General features: G+C 41.7%; 1 protein-coding gene across 2 annotated transcripts in view; it reads left to right on the top strand.

The window, feature by feature from the left end:
• The window catches only part of ERO1B (endoplasmic reticulum oxidoreductase 1 beta), a 45,557-nt gene that overhangs the window by 6,329 nt on the left and 18,559 nt on the right, over window positions 1–20,669 (top strand). For both annotated transcript variants that reach the window (XM_037037313.1, XM_037037312.1), the window contains exons 2-6: window positions 1,450–1,569; window positions 8,617–8,700; window positions 12,661–12,702; window positions 14,245–14,327; window positions 15,738–15,811. In XM_037037313.1, the coding sequence (XP_036893208.1) occupies window positions 1,450–1,569; window positions 8,617–8,700; window positions 12,661–12,702; window positions 14,245–14,327; window positions 15,738–15,811 (403 nt within the window). The remainder of the gene's footprint in view (window positions 1–1,449; window positions 1,570–8,616; window positions 8,701–12,660; window positions 12,703–14,244; window positions 14,328–15,737; window positions 15,812–20,669) is intronic.

The raw sequence follows: 20,669 nt of genomic DNA, 5'->3' as shown, positions 1-20,669 counted from the left end.
CCAGACCGTGTGACCAGTCTGGGTGTGAAAGGTCGGGGGTCTGCAACACATGACTGGAGAGCTGCTGGGGGAGGAAAGGGCAGGGGAGGGTCCAGACCGTGTGACCAGTCTGGATGTGAAAGGTCGGGGGTCTGCAACACATGACTGGAGAGCTGCTGGGGGAGGAAAGGTCTCCCTGGGGCTGAGGTCCCACCCTACAGTCGTCTGCTGCTAGGCACGGCTCAGTGACCTCCGGCACCCGGCCTGTGGTTCTGCTCTGCTCATACCTAATGCCTGCAGAGCTGAATGGGCACCCAGTTAGTGTTGGGGAGTTGGCTGGTGTGAGAAAACCTGACTTCGTGACAGCCCAAATCTTACAATGGTCTCCTCATTCTTTTTTACCTACTACATAGTCCTCTTCTTTGTTCCTCAAAATCATTGGGCCAGTTACTGCCTCGGGGCCTTTACATTTGTATTCCTGTTGTTTTTGTCCCATTGGTGTGTGTATATATGGGTTCCATACACCTTCACCACATGCGGGTCCCTGTACCCACCACCGCAGTCCTGGTAATGAGCAGCTCCATTGCACGGAGCCCTCCTGCCCCTGCCCCCACCCCAGCTCCATCCACTACTCCAGCCCTAAGCTCTGCCAGCCAATAATCTGTGCTCCCTTTCTAGAATTTTGTCATTTCAGAAATGTTATGGAAATGAAACCATACAGTGTGGAACCCTTGGGGATTAGCATTTTTTATTTAGTATGATTCTTGAAGACTCACCTAAGCCATGCTTGTCAGTGAGTCCCATTTTAAAATAAGCCGAAGAATGTTTTATGGGATTTTCGGACTCTGAACTTACTTCGTAAAAGCCAGTTTTTCTTTCACTAATGGATACTTTGAGTAGTGGACAAGAGCGTGTGTTTTAAAGTGCAATGACTTGGGACTAAGTCTCATTCCTACTTTGGAAAAATTATTTTAACCCTGCTAAGCCTTAATTTCCCTGTATGTAAAATGGGTATTTAGAGAACGTGATGGCACACACACTGCTCTTGGCACCGTGCCTGCCGCGTCGGTGTGCCGTAAGTGGCCGTCTGAAAGAAAGCCAGGGTCACTGCAGCCACGTTGCTCAGTCTGTGACTTGTGGGTTAGTTTTGGGAGAAACTGTGTAGCACCCCAACAGCTGCTTGGATTTGATGCGCGTGTAAGCAAAGGAAAAACTCATTCAATGTCTTTCTTTTTGACCACTAAACAAAAATGTTTAGTTCTTCAGAATGGGTGCATCTAATCCTTCTGTTGTGTTTTATTGACTTGACCATAGTAAAAAGTAAGTGACTGCTTCATCATGTATCTTAATTAGCAATTCCTAGCTCATTTGAATGCACAGATTATCTGTTTATGTAATAGTACAGATTTGTCAGATTCAAGCATCATTTATTTATTTTAAATTTTATATGTATATATATATTTTTTCTAGGTCGTTGGAGTCCTGGATGATTGCTTGTGCGATATCGATAGCATCGATAACTTTAACACCTTCAAAATCTTCCCCAAAATAAAAAAATTGCAAGAGCGGGACTACTTCCGTTATTACAAGGTATGGTTATGATTTTTTATTCTGTTGCTACCAAAGATTTTTATATAACTGTCTACTGATGGGACTTTTATTACCCTTTTGAAAACGTATTTTCGACTCTCCTCAGCACTGTATGTATCGGGTTGGCCAAAAAGTCCATATAGTTTTTTCTGTAAAATAAAAAATTCATTTTTCATTATCACCAATAACTTGATTGATTTGGATATTTTGAGTATGTTGGCGCTCTCCCTCATGGTATAACATTGATTGTTCTCAATTAATGTCTCAATTTGATCACTGTCAACTTCGACTGGTCTGCCTGACCGTGGAGCATCGTCCAGTGATGAAATCTCCAGCATGAAACTTCGCAAACCACTTTTGACACATTTGATCAGTCACAGCACCTTCTCCATACACTGCACAAATCTTTTTGTGCATTTCCGTTGTATTTATACCTTTCTTGAAATAATAAAGCATAATGTGCCGAAAATGTGTATTTTCTTCCGTCTTCAATATTAAAATGGCTACACAAAAATTCACCGGTTTTGGCAAGTTTTTTTAAATGCACACTGATATGACAGCTGTCGCAATACAGTCTAACCAGATTGTTTCCAGTGACGTTAAAGATAACTAAGTGCTACCAGAGCCGTCTTAGAGCCGTCTTAGGGAAAAACCAAATGAACTTCCTGGCCAACTCCATATATCTGCTCTTGGAATGTATTAAGCCTTATACTGAAAACCTGTTAGTCTCTCCCTCTCTTTCTCCCACCCATTCTCTAAAAATAAATAAATCTTTAAAAAATATATTAAAAAGAAAACCTATTAGTCTTTTTGGAACGCTTAGAATCTGAACCTTCTCCCTATGTTTGGGACATTCTTCATCTTTGCTTTGGACTGTGAGGCAGAGACTCCAGCCTCCACAGAAGCCGAAATGCCACAGACTGACCCGGTCAGCGGCCTTGTAACCAAGGTTCTGCCATTCAGACACACTTGTCCGGGCTCTGAGCTGAGCTGACCACAGTGTCACGTGCCAGCGCCATGGTCAATAGTAGGTACTCACATATTTGACTAAATGAATGAGTATCTCACTTAATATTTGTACTGAGCACTGTTGGGTCAGTATTAGCTATGCTTTACAAATGAAGAAACAATGCTTTCAGGGTTCTAGGTAGAAGTTTCATGGTGCTATCTACTGTGCTGGGTCCCCCTGTGTAAGGGACCCAGCACAGTGGACGTTCACTGGTGGCTCCCCGGGAGGCACTAATCCAGCTGAGGATGCAGGCCGAATGCCGCCCACCGTGATACTGCAGGACTGGTTCTTAAATCCAATGGCAGTCTACTCTGTACGGAGAGACTGATGACCGGGCAAAGGCAGGAGCATCGAGGCAGTATGCGAGAGAACAGCAGTTTAAACTTAAGGACAGTAGTTGAAGTGTAAGAACAGTAAGTTAGATTTAAGAAGAGTAGTTTAAAAGCTGCTCTCAGGCCTTGCCTGTGTTTTTGTTCTAAGTGTTCAATTGGGTTGATAAGTTCTTTCATTTTTAGTGTATTTTAAAAATTGATTTTCTCTGTTATCCTGATTCTATATAGGCTATTTTAGTTCTTTAAATATTTCTGAGGATTGCCCTGGCTGGTGCAGCTCAGTGGGTTGAGTGCAGGCCTGCGAACCAAAGGATCGTGGTTCGATTCCCAGTCAGGGCACATGCCTGGGTTGCAGGCCAGTTCCCAGCAGGGGACACACGAGAGGCAACCATACATTGATGTTTCTCTCCCTCTCTGCTTCCCTTCCCCTCTAAGGATAAATAAGTAAAACCTTAAAAAATATATTTCTGAGGATTAAAAAATCCAATATTTTGGTGGTTTTAAGTTGTGCAGAAAGATAACAAGTTAGAGAATTAAAAATTAGGGAATGCATCCTCTTTTTTTTCCATCAGCACCAACAGTATCCAAAGTAGGTGACTGTTTCTCCTCTACACACCATTCCTTAGGAACGCAGATTCCACAGGCGTTTCCCAGAGTGGTGGTTGCCTAAAGAAACTATTAATAGAGTGTCTAGTGTTCTGGGCATTTTCCTGACAAATAAGGTAGTTCAGAGTGGCTTCTTCTGATTCTCACCCTAACGCCATAAATCTATCTGCATTTGTAGCTGCTTTCTCCTGTTTTCTTTCTACTATTAGGTTTAACCATGCGGAGTTGTTACAGATCACAACAGTTGACTGTCGCCCATGACACATGGTTCAGTCCAGTGCAGTGGAGGAAGTGTCACTTCTACTGAAGGTCACCCCTTCACTGAACATCCAGACCCTGTATCTCCACAGTCTGTTGTCACCCTCACTCATGCATTCCTCTCTCTTGGGGTCGTATCTTCTCTTTCTGTGTCCCCACAGGCCTGGTCCATAGTAGGTACTCACATATTTGACTAAAGGAATGAGTTGAGTATCTCACTTAATGTTTGTACTGAGCACTGTTGGGTCAGTATTAGCTACACTTTACAAATGAAAAAACAATGGTTTTGGGGTTCTAGGTAGAAGCTGCATAATAGAAAGACATGGAGCAGCTCACAAAAGTGAAAGACACGCTGAAGCAGCCTACTTCAGAAAAGACAGACATGAGAGCAGGAGCTACTGACTGTTATTCTCAGTGGTTCCACCAGAATTTTGGGTCAAATCCACCACTTCATATGAGTCAGATTCCTGGGAGAAAGGGTCTCAGTGGTCCAGGTAGGGTCATGTGACCCCTTGACCAAAAGAGGGAAAGACACTTTGGCTAACAGTCCTATTTGCATTAATATAAAGGAAATAATCGTGTCTGAACTGGAAATTACAGGATGTTACAGAAGAAGGAAAAATGAAAGTTGGGCAGGCAAAAATTATTGTACAACGTGGCCCTTGGCCAGCCAACATACAAGGTATCCTTATACGTGAACTTTTTAAAATGTTCTTACCAACATAATGAAACTCCTCCCTGTGTAACCAGAATGTGCTCATATCCTCTCCCCAAGGAGGAGAGTGCAGCTGTCTGGTTAATGTACTCAGCTCCAGGTCTAAGGAAATGTAACCGGTATTCTCTACATATCACAGTGGCAGAAAAGGAAAGCTAAGAGAAGAGGTGAATTTTGAACACATTTAGATATTTATGCTACAGGGAACTATAGGCAGAAGCAACACTATATACCTCTGTCAGCTCGTCAGTTGGCTCTTGTAACTGGCAGATGTAATTCTGTCTTGCACTATCCGTTCCGTTTCTTTATTCACCCCATATTCATTGATTTAGGAGGCTGTATTCTGGGTGCTGTGGGTCCAGCACAGACTAAGACAAAGACTCTGACCTTGTGGAGCTTTTATTCTGACAATAAACTAGTAAACAATAAAATATAATTGTATGTGGTTATAGGATAACTGCCATGGAGAAAAATAAAGCAGAGTAGGAGATTGAGCATAATGGAGTTGGGGGATGTCAGTAGCCTTATTGGAAAGAGGTTGGTCAAGAAAAGAAGGCATTGAAGGTGTTCGTGCTGTGCAGCTTAACAAGGAGCTTCCTGATGTGAAAGGCTGGGTGTGGCAGTCCCCGGGGGGACATGCAGGGAAGGGGACTAGAGCTGCAGGTGGGAAGGTTTCAGTGTTTGAGGAATGAGACAACTGGTGTGGCTGGAGGAGAGCTAGGGAGACCAAGCTGAAGAGGCGGACGGGGCCAGAGGAGAACAAGCAGGGGGTCTTATTAAACATAAGGGTGTCGAGGTTCTTTCCAGGTGTGATGAGGAGCTGCTGGAGAGAGTTGCACAAAGCAGACCAACTGTAATGGTGTGAGACAGGCGATACAGGAACCACTGAGGAGGCTGTTGCATCAGCCAGGAGAAGAGGAGGCATGGAGGTGGGGCCGGGTAGTAGGGTTGGAAGAGGAGAAAAATGATCAACTTCCTGTTGTGTATAAAAGGTAACACCAACGAGCCTTAGGGGCTGAATGTGAGATTAGAAGTGATATCAAATGCAATGCCCAAGTTTTGAGCATATTACTAAAAACATGTGTCCGAGTGGATTTTATTCCAAGAGAGCAAGGATGAGGCTTTTAGGTTTTCAACACATATTCCTGATTTTTAGAAAATTTAATCAATTAAGAATGATGGGTACTCCCTTAACACAATCATTTCAGCCCTCACATTAGTATTGCCAGCCTCTTACTTACAGGAAGCTGCTGAAGGAATTCTCACTTTGGTCAGGAGCTAAGAAGTGCCTGTGCTCTCCTCAGCTCTTGGAAGCATTGGCCTGGATAACCAAACAAGAAAAAGCAAGCATTTTTAGAGACAAAAAATTTTCAAGAATAATTAAAACTATCTCCACTTATAAATGACAAAAGTAAATCTAGAAAAGTCAAAGGAAATAATAAAATTAACACAAATAATAAAAAATGTATAGTAGGATATAAACTTAGTAAAACTCAGTATCTTCATAATTATAAACAATAACAAGTCAGAAAATATACTAGAAGACAAGTCCCCATTTATATTAGCAATGAATGAAGATAAAATATATAGGAATAAATATATGAAGAAATGTGTAAAACCTGAGGCAAGAAGCACACTCCAAAGCACTCCTGAAAGGCACAAAAAGTCTGACCAAATGGGCAGGCAGTCTTTGTAGTATAAAGATGTTAATTCCCCCCCGAGTTAATGTATAAATTTTAATATGATCCTATTAAAATATCAGCAGTTTTTTTTTTTTTCAGGAGCTGGACAAGTTCCCACAGGCTAAGTCCCAGGGGGAGCCAACTCTGAGACAGCTACTAGTGTGTGAGAAGTTAATTAGGGACTGCCCTTGCATCCAGGTGAGGGAAGGACAAGAGAGGGAGGAAGTCAGGTCGGGGAGGGAGAAGGAAAACTGGTGCTGCCTCAGTGGACACCTCTGTGACCTTCCAGAGCTATCACCACCTGAGGGAGGGTCTGCACCTTTATTTTTATCCTCTCCCGAGGTTACTTTTTCATTGCTTTTTCAGAGAGAGAAGGAGAGAGAGGAACATCTATGCCAGAGAGAAGCATCCATTGGTTGCCTCCCATATGTGTCCAGACCAGGGATCATATGCTTCTGGACTGGGGATGGAACCCACAACCCAGGCACATGGCCCGATTGAGAATTGAACCGGTGCTCTTTCGTTAGGGGATGATACTCCAGCCAACTGAATCGGGCTGGCCAGGGCACGGGTCTGGGCTTTTTAATCCCCACGCCAGTCACTGGATGAAGGCCACCAAAGGCAGGGGTTGGGGGGCCTGGGGCAAAGTGGCTCTCTTCAGGCTGCCTGCCTGCAACATTCCTGAAGGGTGACCTGAGCAGCGTGCTACAGTGTCTCCCGCAGTCCTCTCCTTGCACTACGTGTTCGTTATCTACTGCTGCATTAAAAATTAGCCTGAAATTTAGCAACTTAAAATAGCAGACCGAGAGGTGGTATTTGAAGAAGACCTAAAGGGACTGAGAAAGCAAGCCATCTGCAGAGCTTTCGGGCAGAGGGAGCAGCAGGAGCAAAGGCCCTGAGGCCACGAGGTGTCTCCTGTGGTTGAGGAACCACCAGGATGCCAGTGAACAAGGGCAGAGAGCAGGGGAGCAGACCCTGCAGGGCCTTCTCGGCCAGGGAGGAACTTGGAGTTTGACCTGACCCTGGTTTCTGAGGTGGTGTATGTGGGGTGAGAAGAGGAGATAAGGATGATGCCAACAAGATTTTAGCTTAAGGGACGGGAATAATGGCTATTTACTGAGATGGCAAGAATCACTGGAGGGAAGAGCGCAGATTTGGTCATATTAGTAATTCGGCAGTGAATGTCCTGTGGGAGTCCTCCAGGACATCCAGATACGGGTCTGGATGTCCTGGAGGACCAAACAGCCTCTGTCACCACCTGGGGACAGAAAGGAGCCCCTGATGGGTGCCCAGCAGGAGGTCCGGGAGGCTCATGGCTGGAGATGAGGGCGAGGGTGGGGTGGGCAGGAGGCAGGGTGACCGAGGGCCTGGTGAGCTGGCTGCAGACTGGGAAGCCACAGGGGCGTCTGGAGTGGGGACCGATATCATCTGAGTGATGTTTCAGAGAGGGGTTATGGTGGCTGCTGTGTGGGAATCGGAGGTGGTGGGAGCAGGGAGACCTGCCGCAGTCTGGGTGAGACATGAGCGGGGGTGGGGGTGTGCAGGGGGTGGGGGGACTAGGGGTGCTGGGGGGGCGGTGAGGAGCAGATAGTGAGCTGTGTGAAGGGGGTGGAAAGGGAGGAAACAAGAATTAAAAACTGTGCTCTTGGACTTGGGCAATCCCTCTGCAAGTCCTGTTAAGTTGCTGTCTTCCCATCATGGTTAGAACAGTTGTCACGGTGGTTAAAATGCCCTGCCTGACCTGTCCCTTGCCTGTGCCTCCCTCACTCCCTGCACTCTACCCGCCCCCATCCCCACCAAACGTCAGTGACTTGGCCGTTTTCAGTTCTCAGAAGTGTCTGAGGTCTGTCTCCTTAGCCAAACACATCTGTCCCTCCAATGTTCCTCTCTCCTGAAACAGTACCTCCTCCATGGCCTGCAGCCACTGGCCCCAGTGGTTTCCATCAGAAAGTCAAGATTTTCCTCGCAATTTGTTATTAAAGAAACATACAAATATATAAATTTTGTGCCCTCCAGCAGATAGTGAGGGTTTTGGGGGGAGGGGAGTGCTTTTTCTGCCTTTCCCCCCAGAGCCCACCAGCCCTGACACATGGTGGGGCTCAAACACACTCATTCAGTGATGGGGGCGTCAGGGACCCTGGGAGGCATTGAGGTGTGGAGTCCAGAAATGCTTTCCACTTCTCCAGATGAGCTGTGCACTTGGCTTTCTTCTTTTTTTGAAGTGTCAGAGAACTAACAGCATCACTTAATTTTAAAAATTGGTATTTCATCTGGGTGTCTAGGGAATAGCAGCCATTTAAATTCTGAACTGGGCAAGGTGCCTGAGGACAGGAAGCTTCTGCTCATTCGTCACCATGTCCCCGGTGCCCAGTGCAGGGACACTGAAGAGAGCGCTGCAGGGCTGTGACACGGGTGTACTCATGTTAACTCATTCTTTCTCTCAAGGTCAATCTGAAGCGACCGTGTCCGTTCTGGGCTGAGGACGGCCACTGCTCCATCAAAGACTGCCACGTGGAGCCTTGTCCGGAGGTAACACGCTGAATCGGAGGCCTGCGCTCGGATGGGTCTGCAACTGGCTTACCCTTATCCATGCTTCTGGGATCTGTGTCTTATGTCATAGGCAAAAAACAACAACAACAAAAAGCGCTACTGAACTTTAAATGTAAAATTCAGAGTGGGAATTAAAGTACATAAAGTGGGGAGATTTCAGGCTTGGAATTAGGTCTCTGATTCATCTTCTTACAATGGGGAAAAAAGGCTACATTTATTAGTAATGGAATGTTTACATTTTAGGTTTTTGTTTTTTGACATCTAGCATAGTTAATTATATTCTTTTTCATTAGTAATTAGTTACTAGCTATATTTTCACATTACTTTTTGCTTTTCTTACCTAACCAGTTAGCCTAGTTTGTTGCCCTTAAAAATATGGAAAACCCATCTGAATGAATGTCCTTCCTAATGGGAAAATTTCCAAAAACATATTATTTTAATTTCCCTTTAAGAATATAGTATGTTTTTTAAGTTTTTAGTTTGAAATAATTGCAGACCTAGAGAAAATTTGCAAGAATGGTACACACAATTCCCATATACTTTTTATCCAGATTCCCTAAATGTTGATCACATTTGCTTCATTATTCTCTCTGTATGTACATATTTAGTAACATTATATTCCGAACCACTTAGGTGTAAGTTCCCAGCACGGTCCTTTGCCCCTAAATGTTGCAGTGTATATGTCCTTAAAAACAAGATTATTCTTTTACCTAAGCACAGCATGATTAACAAAATCAGGAAATTAGCGTTAATAGAATATTGATTTCTAATCTGTAGACCTTGATCATATATTGCCAACTGACTTAACAATGTGCTTTCTAGGAAAAAAAGTTCCTGATCCGAAAGCACATGCAGCATTTGGATGCTGCGTCTCTAGCTCTCCTTGGACCCGGGATAGTCCCTCGGGGGCTCTTCGTCTTTCCCTCCTTCTCCCCCATCCCTCACTTTCAGGAAAACAGTTGTTTGGTAAAACGCCCCTTATTGGGGGCTTTTCTGGTCTTTTCTGATGACCAGATCCAGGCCACGCACTTTCAGCGGGCATGCCATAGACATGATGATGTGTCCTCAGCATGTCATGTTCGGAGTCATACAATGTCACCTTCATCACTGGGTTAAGGGGCTGTTGGCCAGATTTCTTCACCATAAAGTAGGAAAAGTCTTTGGGCCTGTGAAAATTTCCTACTTTTCATTATACATTTACCATTATAGTTTTAGCATTCATGAATGACTCCTGCCTGAAATAATTATTTAGGGGGTGTTTGCCAAATAGTGATTTTCTTATTCCATTTCTTCCACACTTATCAGTTGGTATTCTACCATAAGCAAGAGATTTTTCTGGCTACTTATTTATTTCAGTATGAACTTGAATTATTTATTTAATATTTTATTTTTTGTAACAGCTTTATGGAGACAACTCATATACCATAAAATTAACTCTTTCTAAAAGGTACAATTCAGTGGTTTCTAGAGCAGTCACAGAATTGCACAGTCATCACCATTCATAAACGTTGTTAACCACCCGGAAAAGAATCCCCTGCTTATTAGTAGCCGCTCACCATTTCCCTGTCCCTCTCCTTGCTGGAGAGCATGGATCTACTCTGTCTCTAAGCTCACTGTGGGCGCTTCATGTCAGTAAAATCACACAATATGTGGCCTTTTGTGGCTGGCTTCTTTCGTTTAGTGTAACATTTTCAAGGTTCCTCTGCATGTGAGCGTGTATAGCATCACCTTCCTGTTGCAGAATGACGTTCCATTATAGGGATACACCTTGTCTTATTTGTTCATCTGTTGATGGGCGTTTGGGTTGTTTCCACTATTTGGCTACTGGGAATAATGCCGCTGTGAACATGTAGCTACAAGTGTTTGTGTGGACATATACTTTTAGTTCTATTGAGCGTACACCTTGGGGTGGGATTGCTGGATCATATTGAAACTTCAACTGTTTGAGGAACTGCCAAACTGTCTCCAGCGTGACTGCACCACTTCCCATTCCCGCCAGCAGTGTACGATAGTTTCGATTTCTGTACGCACTTGTCAGCCGTGGTTGTCATCTGTCTTTTTTATCTGGGCCATCCTGTGGATGGTATCGTATTTGGTTTTGATTTGCATTTCTCTGATGGCCAGTAATGTTAAGCATCTTTTCAGGTACTTATTGGCCATCTGTATATTTTCTTTGAAGAAATGTTTCTTAAACCTTTGCTCGTTTTTAAATTGAGTTACCTTTTTATTGCTGAATTGCAAGAGTTATTTGGCTTTGTACAGAATATATTTCTAAATTGTTTTACATTAGAATATTTATTGTTTATGGTAGATTACCCTTTTTAGTCTTAAGTTTCTACTAAGAATAAATGAAAATGTTTATATATGAATCCTGGACACAAGAAATAATAACATTTTAGATGCATTTAAAAATTCCTGTCTATTCTCTTTCCAATCCCACTCCCTCCCTTTTTTCCCCAGAGATAAAATTGGTCGCTTTTTGTTGGTCATTTTAAGTGATGAGACCATATTTGTATTTCTCTGTCTTTGGGGGAAAGTGTAGTAGGCATTTCGTATTGAACTCAAACTTGTCATGATACGGAGTGAAATTTTGCATCCCATAATCTGGAGTCTAATTTGGGATGGTTGCCTCCTTTTGTACTGCTCAGACTGCTCCTTATGGCTTGTGTTAGTGGCAACAGACAGGGTTGCTTCATGCTTGGTTTTAGCTATTAACTTTATATTTCAAATTACTTTTCATTCTTTTTTGTGATTTGTATATTATTCATGATGCTCATCTATAGTACCTACTTCCATATTTTCAGGTGGCTTGTGTTAAGATTTGTTTCAGGCAAATTATTGCGTTTAGCATCAGACCTTTTAAAAAGCTGCTGCAGATTTTGATTTTATCATACCATACTACGCTACAGTGGTCAGAGGGCACTTTTGGCTAGTATTTATTCCCTGTTTAAGTCCGGGGTCTTACAACTGTGCCTGCTGGATTTGCCCCGAGTCTCATAGCTTTCTCTCACCTGCCCTTTGTTGGAGGCACCGGTAGGAAACACTGAAATGGTGAAATGCCAGCAGAAAGTAACGTTGTTACCATACATGGGGTCTTTTTGATTGATTAAGAAAAAATCTTTTATCATAATGATAATTATTATTTATATACTTCAGCCTGACAAGAAAATATTTATTCTGAATATTTGGTTAAAATTTATGTAAAATGCAAATTTTTTCAGCTTAATTTTCTATTAATTTGCTAAACTCATAAATTCAGACATCAAAAATCAGTCCTCTGGGTTGATCAGAGGATCAATCTGTGATTGTCTGCTTTCAGATATGATTTCTGTTTAAAATTGTGTTTGATAAACCAAGTATAATAATTCACAGATTTAAGTCTAAAACGAATTATTGACTTTGGAGGAAAAAAAGTTGAACCTACGTGCAGTTCTTCTGTGGTAGACCCTAGGTCAATCAAAGGGCCAAAGAACTTACTCTTGCTGCCTACATTAATCCAAAATTGCCTAAACTTTAAATGTCAATTTAGAGCAGAAATTAAAAATGTATTGAGCATAACATATTTCAAATAATCTTGAAGATTTTAAAACTTCTGTTTCTGTGGTAAGGAAGTTTATGGAAAAAGTGATTTAGTCATTTTATAAACCTAAACATTATATAAACAAATACCACATTGAGAGTTTAAATTAGAGCTGATTTTGCTGCTGCAATCTTGCGTATGTCATTCAATTTTCTGTCCTGTGATTTCCAGGTCTGAATTGGTGTTAACTCTTTACCTTTTACCTCAGAGAGGTAGTATGAGGACAGAAGTTGAATGAATGTACACTTTCTCCTCATGGAATAAAATAGTTTTTGTGTTAGAGCAATAGCATTCTGCTTGGTGAAGAAGTCTCAAAAAATGAAGATTGCTTAAAATTTTTTTGTTGTTGTTCTTTTAAGAGCAAAATTCCTGTCGGAATTAAAGCTGGGAGTGCTAATAAGGTGAGTCACTTTTCTTCCTTGAGTATTTCTGCTTTGTGTGGTGAAGCCCACCATGCACTGGTTGCCCAGGGTCACAGAAGGCAACAGTAATATGGTTGATTGGAAACGGCCACATTTTATCCAAAACTCCCGAACTCCTAATTTTTGCAGCAAGCACAGACGTTGTATATTCTTATAATTAAATTTACATAGCTTCAGTTCTGTTTTTGGAAACTAGAAGAATTACAGAGTGTTCCTACAAAGTCAGGTGGCCTCCTCGACAGGTGTGTTACTGTGCATGTATTTTTAGTCTTCTGTTTCAACTAGTCAGTCTGTCATATTCAGGATTATGTTGTGCCTGGTAAACAGTTATCAAGATATTTTGAGCCTACTGCTTTTAAATGGAATGAAGCTATTTTTTTTTTACTAAAGATTACCCCTTTCCTCTCCTGAGTAGGCTGTAACTTACTGTGGCATTCCCGTGTTTTTAGATCATAGTACACATGTAGTTTTTGCTATCATGCATACATGTGGAGGTCCCCACCCCCTCCCTCTCTGCTTCCGTATGTGAGGCATCGGCCATTCTCCACTATGGCTCTCTCCCCGGGGGGGCTCTGGTTCGCATTCGCTCCCTTTTATTTATTCTTGCTTCAGGTCTCAAGTAGACAAATAAACAGTGTAAAGACAGTCACAGTCTCTTCCAGACTCCTCCCCAACCCCATTCTGTGTCCTCCCTCCCCAAAGTGAGGCGTTTTCTGAAGTCCGTGTGTGGTGTTGTGATACACCTTCTATTTTCACACGTTATTGTATAAGCATCCACAGTGTATATACATCTTTTCTGTGAAATTTTTAAAAGTTTGAAGACTATAGTTTTGTATTCATTCCAGTTAAAACATTTTTTCAGTGTGTATTTTTACTGCATATTATGCTTTTGGGGTTTCGTCTCTGTTGATGGGTCGATGTAGTTAATTCTGACAGTTGTGTAGTGTTCGATTGTACGACCGTATTCCATGTCCTGTATCGGTGGGCATTTCAGCGGTCTTTGGTGTTGCTCTCCTGAGCAGTGCGGCCCTGGCATCTTTGTCTTCTGTCTCACTGTGCACACATGTCTCTGGGCGTAGGAGTAGAAATAAGATGGCCGGGCCATGGCGTATGCCGACCTCCGCTTCATGAGCCGGTACCAGAGAACTTTCGAAAGTGGTCGCACATCATTTTGTTTATTTTTAAGTGTGGCTCTGGATTTGGATTCCAGAGTGGGGCTGCTGGTTCAAGGGTTTATGCATTTTTACAGCTCTTCATAAATGCTGTGAATGACGTTCCTGAGAAGGTTGAGTTTATATCATCATCAACATGCTGATTATGTTTTTAATCATAACCTGCTTATTTATTAGTAGAAATCTGTGATTCATTTCACTTGTATTTCTCATATTTGTTAATAATTGGATGTGTCTATATTTTGTGTATATTATCATGGACAGACTGCCTGTCCTGCCAGTTGAGCCTGAAATAAAAAGGAAGGTAATGATTATTACTCAGACTTGTCTGTTGTGAACTTCCTTTCAGTACTTGAAAGTGGCAAACAGTACCAGGGAGCTAGAAGACTGTGAACAAGCTAATAAGCTGGGGGCGATTAACAGCACATTAAGGTAAGTTTTGTTTTAGTAATATTTAAAAAATTCTGTTTATATCAGAAATCTCCTGTTTTTCTTGAGATTTTAAAACATTAAGGTTTCAACTAATTTTTCAAAGGAAGAAGTTATTCTTTATCCTGCAGGCCGTGCGAGCTGGGCTTCCTCTTGTTGGCTGATTCGCTCTTAAATTTCTAAATCATCAATAGTGCCTCTGTCAAAAAGTAAAAATTTAGAAGACTGCTCAGCTTTTGCAGGATGTATGGGTCTGTCCTTTCTGATTATTATGGGAAAAGGAACTTGAATCTCTAAATCTTTTGTAAATAGTAATTCAATTTATCTGTTACATTTTGAATAAAAGTTACCATTAACATAACAGTACACATGCAGTTTTCACTATTGCACTTACTTGTGAAGGTCCTAATACCCTCCTTATCTGAGTTTTCCTTATTTGCTCTAAGGACAAGCCTGCCTTTGAAGGCTAACATGAATAATTTGTAAATGGTCTCAGATTATGCAGTATAAAATGACTGGACATACCAAAATGTGGGGAATAGAATATTACAGAAATTCTTTTTCATTTCCCTGTTTGTTTAGATTTGTATTTCTGTACTATAATTGTTATAAACTTAATGAAGTTAGCAGTTTTATTTATCTTATTTATTGAAAAAATTTAATTTAGAAAAAGAGAAAGGATAATAAATACCCATATATTCTCCATTCCAGATAAATAAATGTTAACATTTTCTACCTCTTGCAATGTTTTTTTTTTAAGAAAAGAGGAGTATCAAAGATAAAATTTAAATCCCCCATGTTCTATTCCTCATCCTGTTTTCTTTCCTTTTTTCTCAGAGGTCATGACTGTCGTGAATGTAGTATATATCCAGGCCATGTTTTTGCCTTTATCACACACACATGGGTATAGTTTTGTGCATACAATTTTCCTTTTCCTTTATGTAAATGATATAATACTGTATTTAATGTTCTGCAACTTTCTTTTTATACTGCACATTTTGCTTTCTAGATCTGTCCCTGTTAAAACAGAGATTTGGCTCATTCCTTTAACCAGTGAATAGTTTTCCTGATATAAATGTACTACATTTTACTTATCTATTCCCCTACTGATGGACATTTAGGTTGTCTCCGTTTTTTTCTTCTACAAACTGTGCTACCTTGAACATCCTCAGTAGTGTCTTGTTGCCGTATATTAAAAGGAAAAATGTCAGTGGAAGTTAATGTCTGTGTTTTTCATATTCCCATAACGTGTCTTCATCATTCCTTCATATAACCATTAAGTGAATTTGTGGCACCATGAAATTAATAAAGAAGTGACTTCAGGCTATCTTATTTTTAATTATACTAAAGTACATCGTCAAAATTTGCAACTCCAGATTTAATCATTTTCTTCTTTATTCCTCCTTCCCACAGTAATCAAAGCAAAGAAGCTTTCATTGACTGGGCAAGATACGATGACTCACAGGATCACTTTTGTGAACTTGATGGTAATAAAATAAACTATCATAATTAAATTATTTCTACTTTCAACCTTTTATAAGACATTGAAATCAATTAAAATATCAACGGAGCTTTAAACACCAGGCGTGTCACCCCATGCTGATGCCTTAAGTATATTACTTCCGATCTTTACAGAAGATCGTGTGTGCTGTTTCATGTCTGAGCAAACCGAGTCTCAGAAAGACTAAGTAACTTGCCCGAGATGACCCAGGAGTGGGAGGCCGAGGCAGGATTTCCCCCAGATCTGACTGAATCCAAAGCCTGTATTCTGTCTGTTATAAAGTCCATCTCCTGTAGACTTCCAGTCAAGCCGCTCAGTTGCAGATCTGTGCATGTTATTCTAGACATGTTCCCCTTCCAGTGTTGGGGAAGACTGGCCGACTTCCCTGCAGCATGGTACAATGGATATGTTGTACCGCGGCATGTACAACATGGTACAACATATCATGGTACAAAGTCAGGGTGCTGCTCAGCAGTCACTACCCCTCTTCTTAACTGAAGGTGACTCAGAGTTCTTTATCTGTAGGAGAATAATCCCAAGAATTGTGTTAAGGAGGCTTAAATTATTCATTGGGCTTCTGTCTTTACCTTTACCTTAGCATTGTTATATTTTTGGTAGTGGAAAAGAGTTTGGAGTTCAGGCAGGCATTACAGACAGCAGATGTTCTCCTGAATTCCAGAGCATCTGGAGTGGTCATGCTGCGTTCTCAAGGTTTCTTTTTTTTTTCTTTTTTTTAAATTTTATTTATTTATCTTTAGAGGGGAAGAGAAGGAGAGACGGATGGATGTGTGGTTGCCTCTCATGAGTCCCCTGCTAGGAACTGGCCCGCAACCCAGGCATGTGCCCTGACTGGGAATCGAACCGCGATCGTGTGGTTCGCAGGCCCGCGCTCAATCCACTGCGCTACACCAGCCAGGGCTCAAGGTTTCTAAAGACTCGTGCGCAGTTACGCTGCCAGCGCAGGCCGCAGGGGGACAGCAAGCCGCTGTAGTAGTCTGGGGAAGGGAGAGGACGCTGAGGGATGCAGTGTTACTACCACGGTTACAAAGTCTGCAAGGAAATTTTTGAGAAATCTGAGCGCAGTTTCTTTGGGTTATCTGGATATAATAACTATCTGGGTATAATAATAAAATACCCCTGTAACGGTATTTAGAATTGGCAAAGCAAGCCATTGTGCCTAGGTTAGGTACACACACCTCTGCTTACCCTTCTTTGCCCTTTGGCTCTCATTCTGATTATATTTGAATGTTTAACACGTATAGTCATTTCTGCCCAACTTTTCATTTTCCCTGTTCTTTGATTAAAATGAAAATGTTTTAATAGTGTTTATTTAACAGCTTTTCAAATAAAAGAATATTATGGCCAATATATATTCTCCTTATAGTAAATGTGAATATATATTTCTCTTATAGGTATTTAATAAAAATACTACTGAGGGATCAGCTGCTGTGATTAAGTGATGTGCTCATTACCTGTCATATAAATGGTGTTAACTAATTTTTTAACATTAGCTTCTTATATAATAATAAGTAACTTTTATATTTTATGTAGTTCCTAAACACACAAGCACACCACTAATTGGATTACCGTTCTTCCTCTGAGTGGTAATGTCCATTTGTCGCCATGGTGTAGACCTATAGTTTTAAAAGATACTCTCAGAGTGGTTCAGAGTCTCTCTGTGGTTGTCTCCGCTGTCTGAAATCGTTGGATTAAAAGAGAAATCTAAAGAACGCACCCCAGTTTGTTGGGACATATCCGTGCAGCCCAGCTCTCTACTCTTTTGTTGATCTGTCATTGTTTGAAAGGAAGGTGATCCCCACAGATCAAGTAGTAGGTTTTTAAATAATTTAGCAGTTTAAGGTAAGCTGCTGCCCCTACCCCTCTCCATTTTTCTGTTGTTATTGTCGTTATGCATGGCTTGCTCCTTCCTTTGCTTCGGGTTTCCGCTTGAATGTCCCCGCACCAAAGCCTGCTGCCACTCCCTGTACAAAAGCAACCACTGCCACTCCTGACTCTGCGCAGTGCGGCCTGCTCACTCAGAGAACTACCTGGGGGTGCCGGGCACGTACCTCGTTTATCTGTGTCTTTCTGCTGCAGCCCGGCTGGGCACCATGTGAGGAAAGGGACCCGGCCTTTGTGGCTCACCACTGCATGCCCCGTGCGGAGGACAGTAGCAGGACATTTGCTGAAGTGAGTCGTTGGCTCAGAGATAACCTGCAGAGCGTGATAGATGTTTTTACTTTTATTCCTAGCAATATTGTCTCACACAGTAGTTTTAAAATCAGGCGGTGCATCAAAATGATGTGGGTGCCTCACAAACTGTGGGGTGCCCCGAGCCCATCATGTTCCAGCAGGGGTGGGGCTGGCGGTGGAGGGTTGTAGGCTCAGCCCTGAGCTGGTGTCCGGAAGCGGAAGGCTGCACTCTGCACTGACCTGCCGCCACTGTTTTCAAAGAGATTTGGTTTAGGAGGCGGGAAGGAGCGCATAGCATCCTAGAAAATGCAGCGTAGCCTCATAACACTGACACTAAATTAGGACAATGAGAAGAAAACCCAGCTGGGGAAAGAAGGTGTACTTGAGAAGGAGGCAAAACATAGTTCAAGTTGATGAATTCCCAGAATTGTGTATTTTGATTCAGTGGAAGTTCTTTGAATATTGAGGAATGGTTATTAGCATGGCAAATAGAACAGTTTTGCTGAGGGAGACAGGAGAGAAAACCCTTCGGGAGGAGGACGTAATCAGGATCCAAAGAGAACTGGTGGAATGATCGGTAACTGCCGAACGAATGGGAAGAAGTTAAAGTTTAGGAACAAATGAGCTAAAATCATGTCACGGGTGGGCCAGGGGTGAGGATGGGCACCAGCACCGGTGTGTTCACAGGGGGCTTTCTCCCCCACACAGTGCTCCGTCTGGGTGTGGTGAGGTCCTGTCAGTACAGGTCAGGGATGGACAAGCTTCACTTCTGTAAATGGACAAATAGTGAGCACGTGAGGCTTGGGGACCATATGGTCCCTCTTGCAGCCATTCAACTCGGCCTTGACAGAGTGAAAGCAGCCCCGAGCAGACGGCATGATTCATCTTCCCATAAAACCTTTACAGAACTGCACGGCAGACCAGACTAGCTCCGTGGGCCATGGTTTGCTGACCCCTCCTACCCGTTAACAAAACCCACTTTCTTCATGTTTTGAAAAAGTACTAAAAATTATTCAACAAGTTTTGATCGAAGTGAGGGAATACATGTTAAGAACCCTGAGAAAGTAAGTTTTACTTAAGAAGGTAATTAAAAGTTGATGTAATTGATTTTTGCTCCTGTGTTCTTCTGCTCCTTTAAAATATATTTTAAATCTTTATACTTTAATATTTGAATCTGGTTGCTTAGTTGCTTTTTTTGGACAAAGAGGTTGATACCAGGCCAATCTGCATATTCATAGGTGACCCTGCAAAGGCACGGGTTTACATGCACACACACACATTCCTTATGCGTGTACACCTGCACACTTCCGTCAGTAAAGGCGTATGTGTGTTTAATAATATTTGTAAAACTTATGTACATAATTGGATTAATTTTGCCAGTGAATTTACACAAGAATAACTCAGAGAAATTAAAAATGTATAACAAAAGCTAGTGAATTGTAAAACTTTCATTGGAATTTTACCGTATATAAAGCCATACTTTTATTATTAACTTTTTAATTTGAATCTTTGTTTTTATTTTCTTTTTAAAAACATTTTATTTATTTATTTTTAAAGAGAGGGGAAGGGAAGGAGAAAGAGTAGGAGAGAAACATCAATGTGTGGTTGCCTCTCATGTGTCCTCTACTGGGGACCTGGCCCTCAACCCAGGCATGTGCCCTGACTGGGAATCAAACCGGTGACCCTTTGCTTCACAGGCCCGTGCTCAATCTACTGAGCTACATCAGCCAGGGCTGAATCTTTGTTTTTAAATTAAGACTTAAAAATTACATGATTGGTTTTAAAGTCTTGAGTCAGTTTGTGACCTTAGGCAGTTTCTGTTCATCCATCTATAAATTGACAGTTTTCAGTGCCTTGTAAACTGGAATATCCATACAATGTTAGGACTAGAAATAGAGTCGATATTCTCCAAGATCAGGGTTCCGCTGACTCTAAGTTTGACACAACTCATTGAGGAACGAGCAGTTGTAATTATCTCTGTGCTCTTCCTGTTTCACATAAGTGCCAGATAGTTCTTGGAAAGCATGGGTTGGGGTGCTGTTTCCCCTTGTGGTTGTGGGTAATCTCAGTCTGTGGTCACAGAATGGCCAATGCATGTTGACCGACAGGAAGGTACACTTATCAGGTCATGAAAAGAAGAGGGGTCATATTTTAATGACTATATTTGACCACTATTTTAATTCTGGTGTCTGCATACTATTGATTTACTGCCATGTGTCGAAGAAGTAGGAAGCACATAGATAAAGGAACACATCAGTGCCTACATGTGTAGGACTTCAGCTTATGTGTATTATGAGCAAACATTTGTGAGCATGGTCGTTACGATCTTCTCATAAGCACAAAGCGTGTGTTTCCCTGTCTCCCTAGGTTGTGAGCCTCCGTAGTAAGGACCGCTTTTCTCTATCTTTTGTGTCCCTCAGTGATCTCTATTGAAATATTGTCCAAATGGTGGAGATCTAGTAAATTGCTCAGTTAGGTTTTGACACAAAGGAAATGGTTATTTAATTTTAAATGTCTTAACAAGTCCTCGTAATTGAGCCTATTGTATTGATTTGAGAAGAGAAAAAAACACTTTGATATGTTAACATTGGTAAAAAATAAATTAGTGATGTTTTTAAGAACTAGACTGTTGTGTAAGTTTAGGAATAATC

Source organism: Sturnira hondurensis, unplaced genomic scaffold, assembly GCF_014824575.4.
Source record: "Sturnira hondurensis isolate 20B ecotype Veracruz unplaced genomic scaffold, ASM1482457v3 Scaffold0022977, whole genome shotgun sequence".
Taxonomy (NCBI): domain Eukaryota; kingdom Metazoa; phylum Chordata; class Mammalia; order Chiroptera; family Phyllostomidae; genus Sturnira; species Sturnira hondurensis.
Note: the sequence above shows the minus strand (reverse complement) of the source record. Positions and strands in the feature narration are given on the sequence as shown.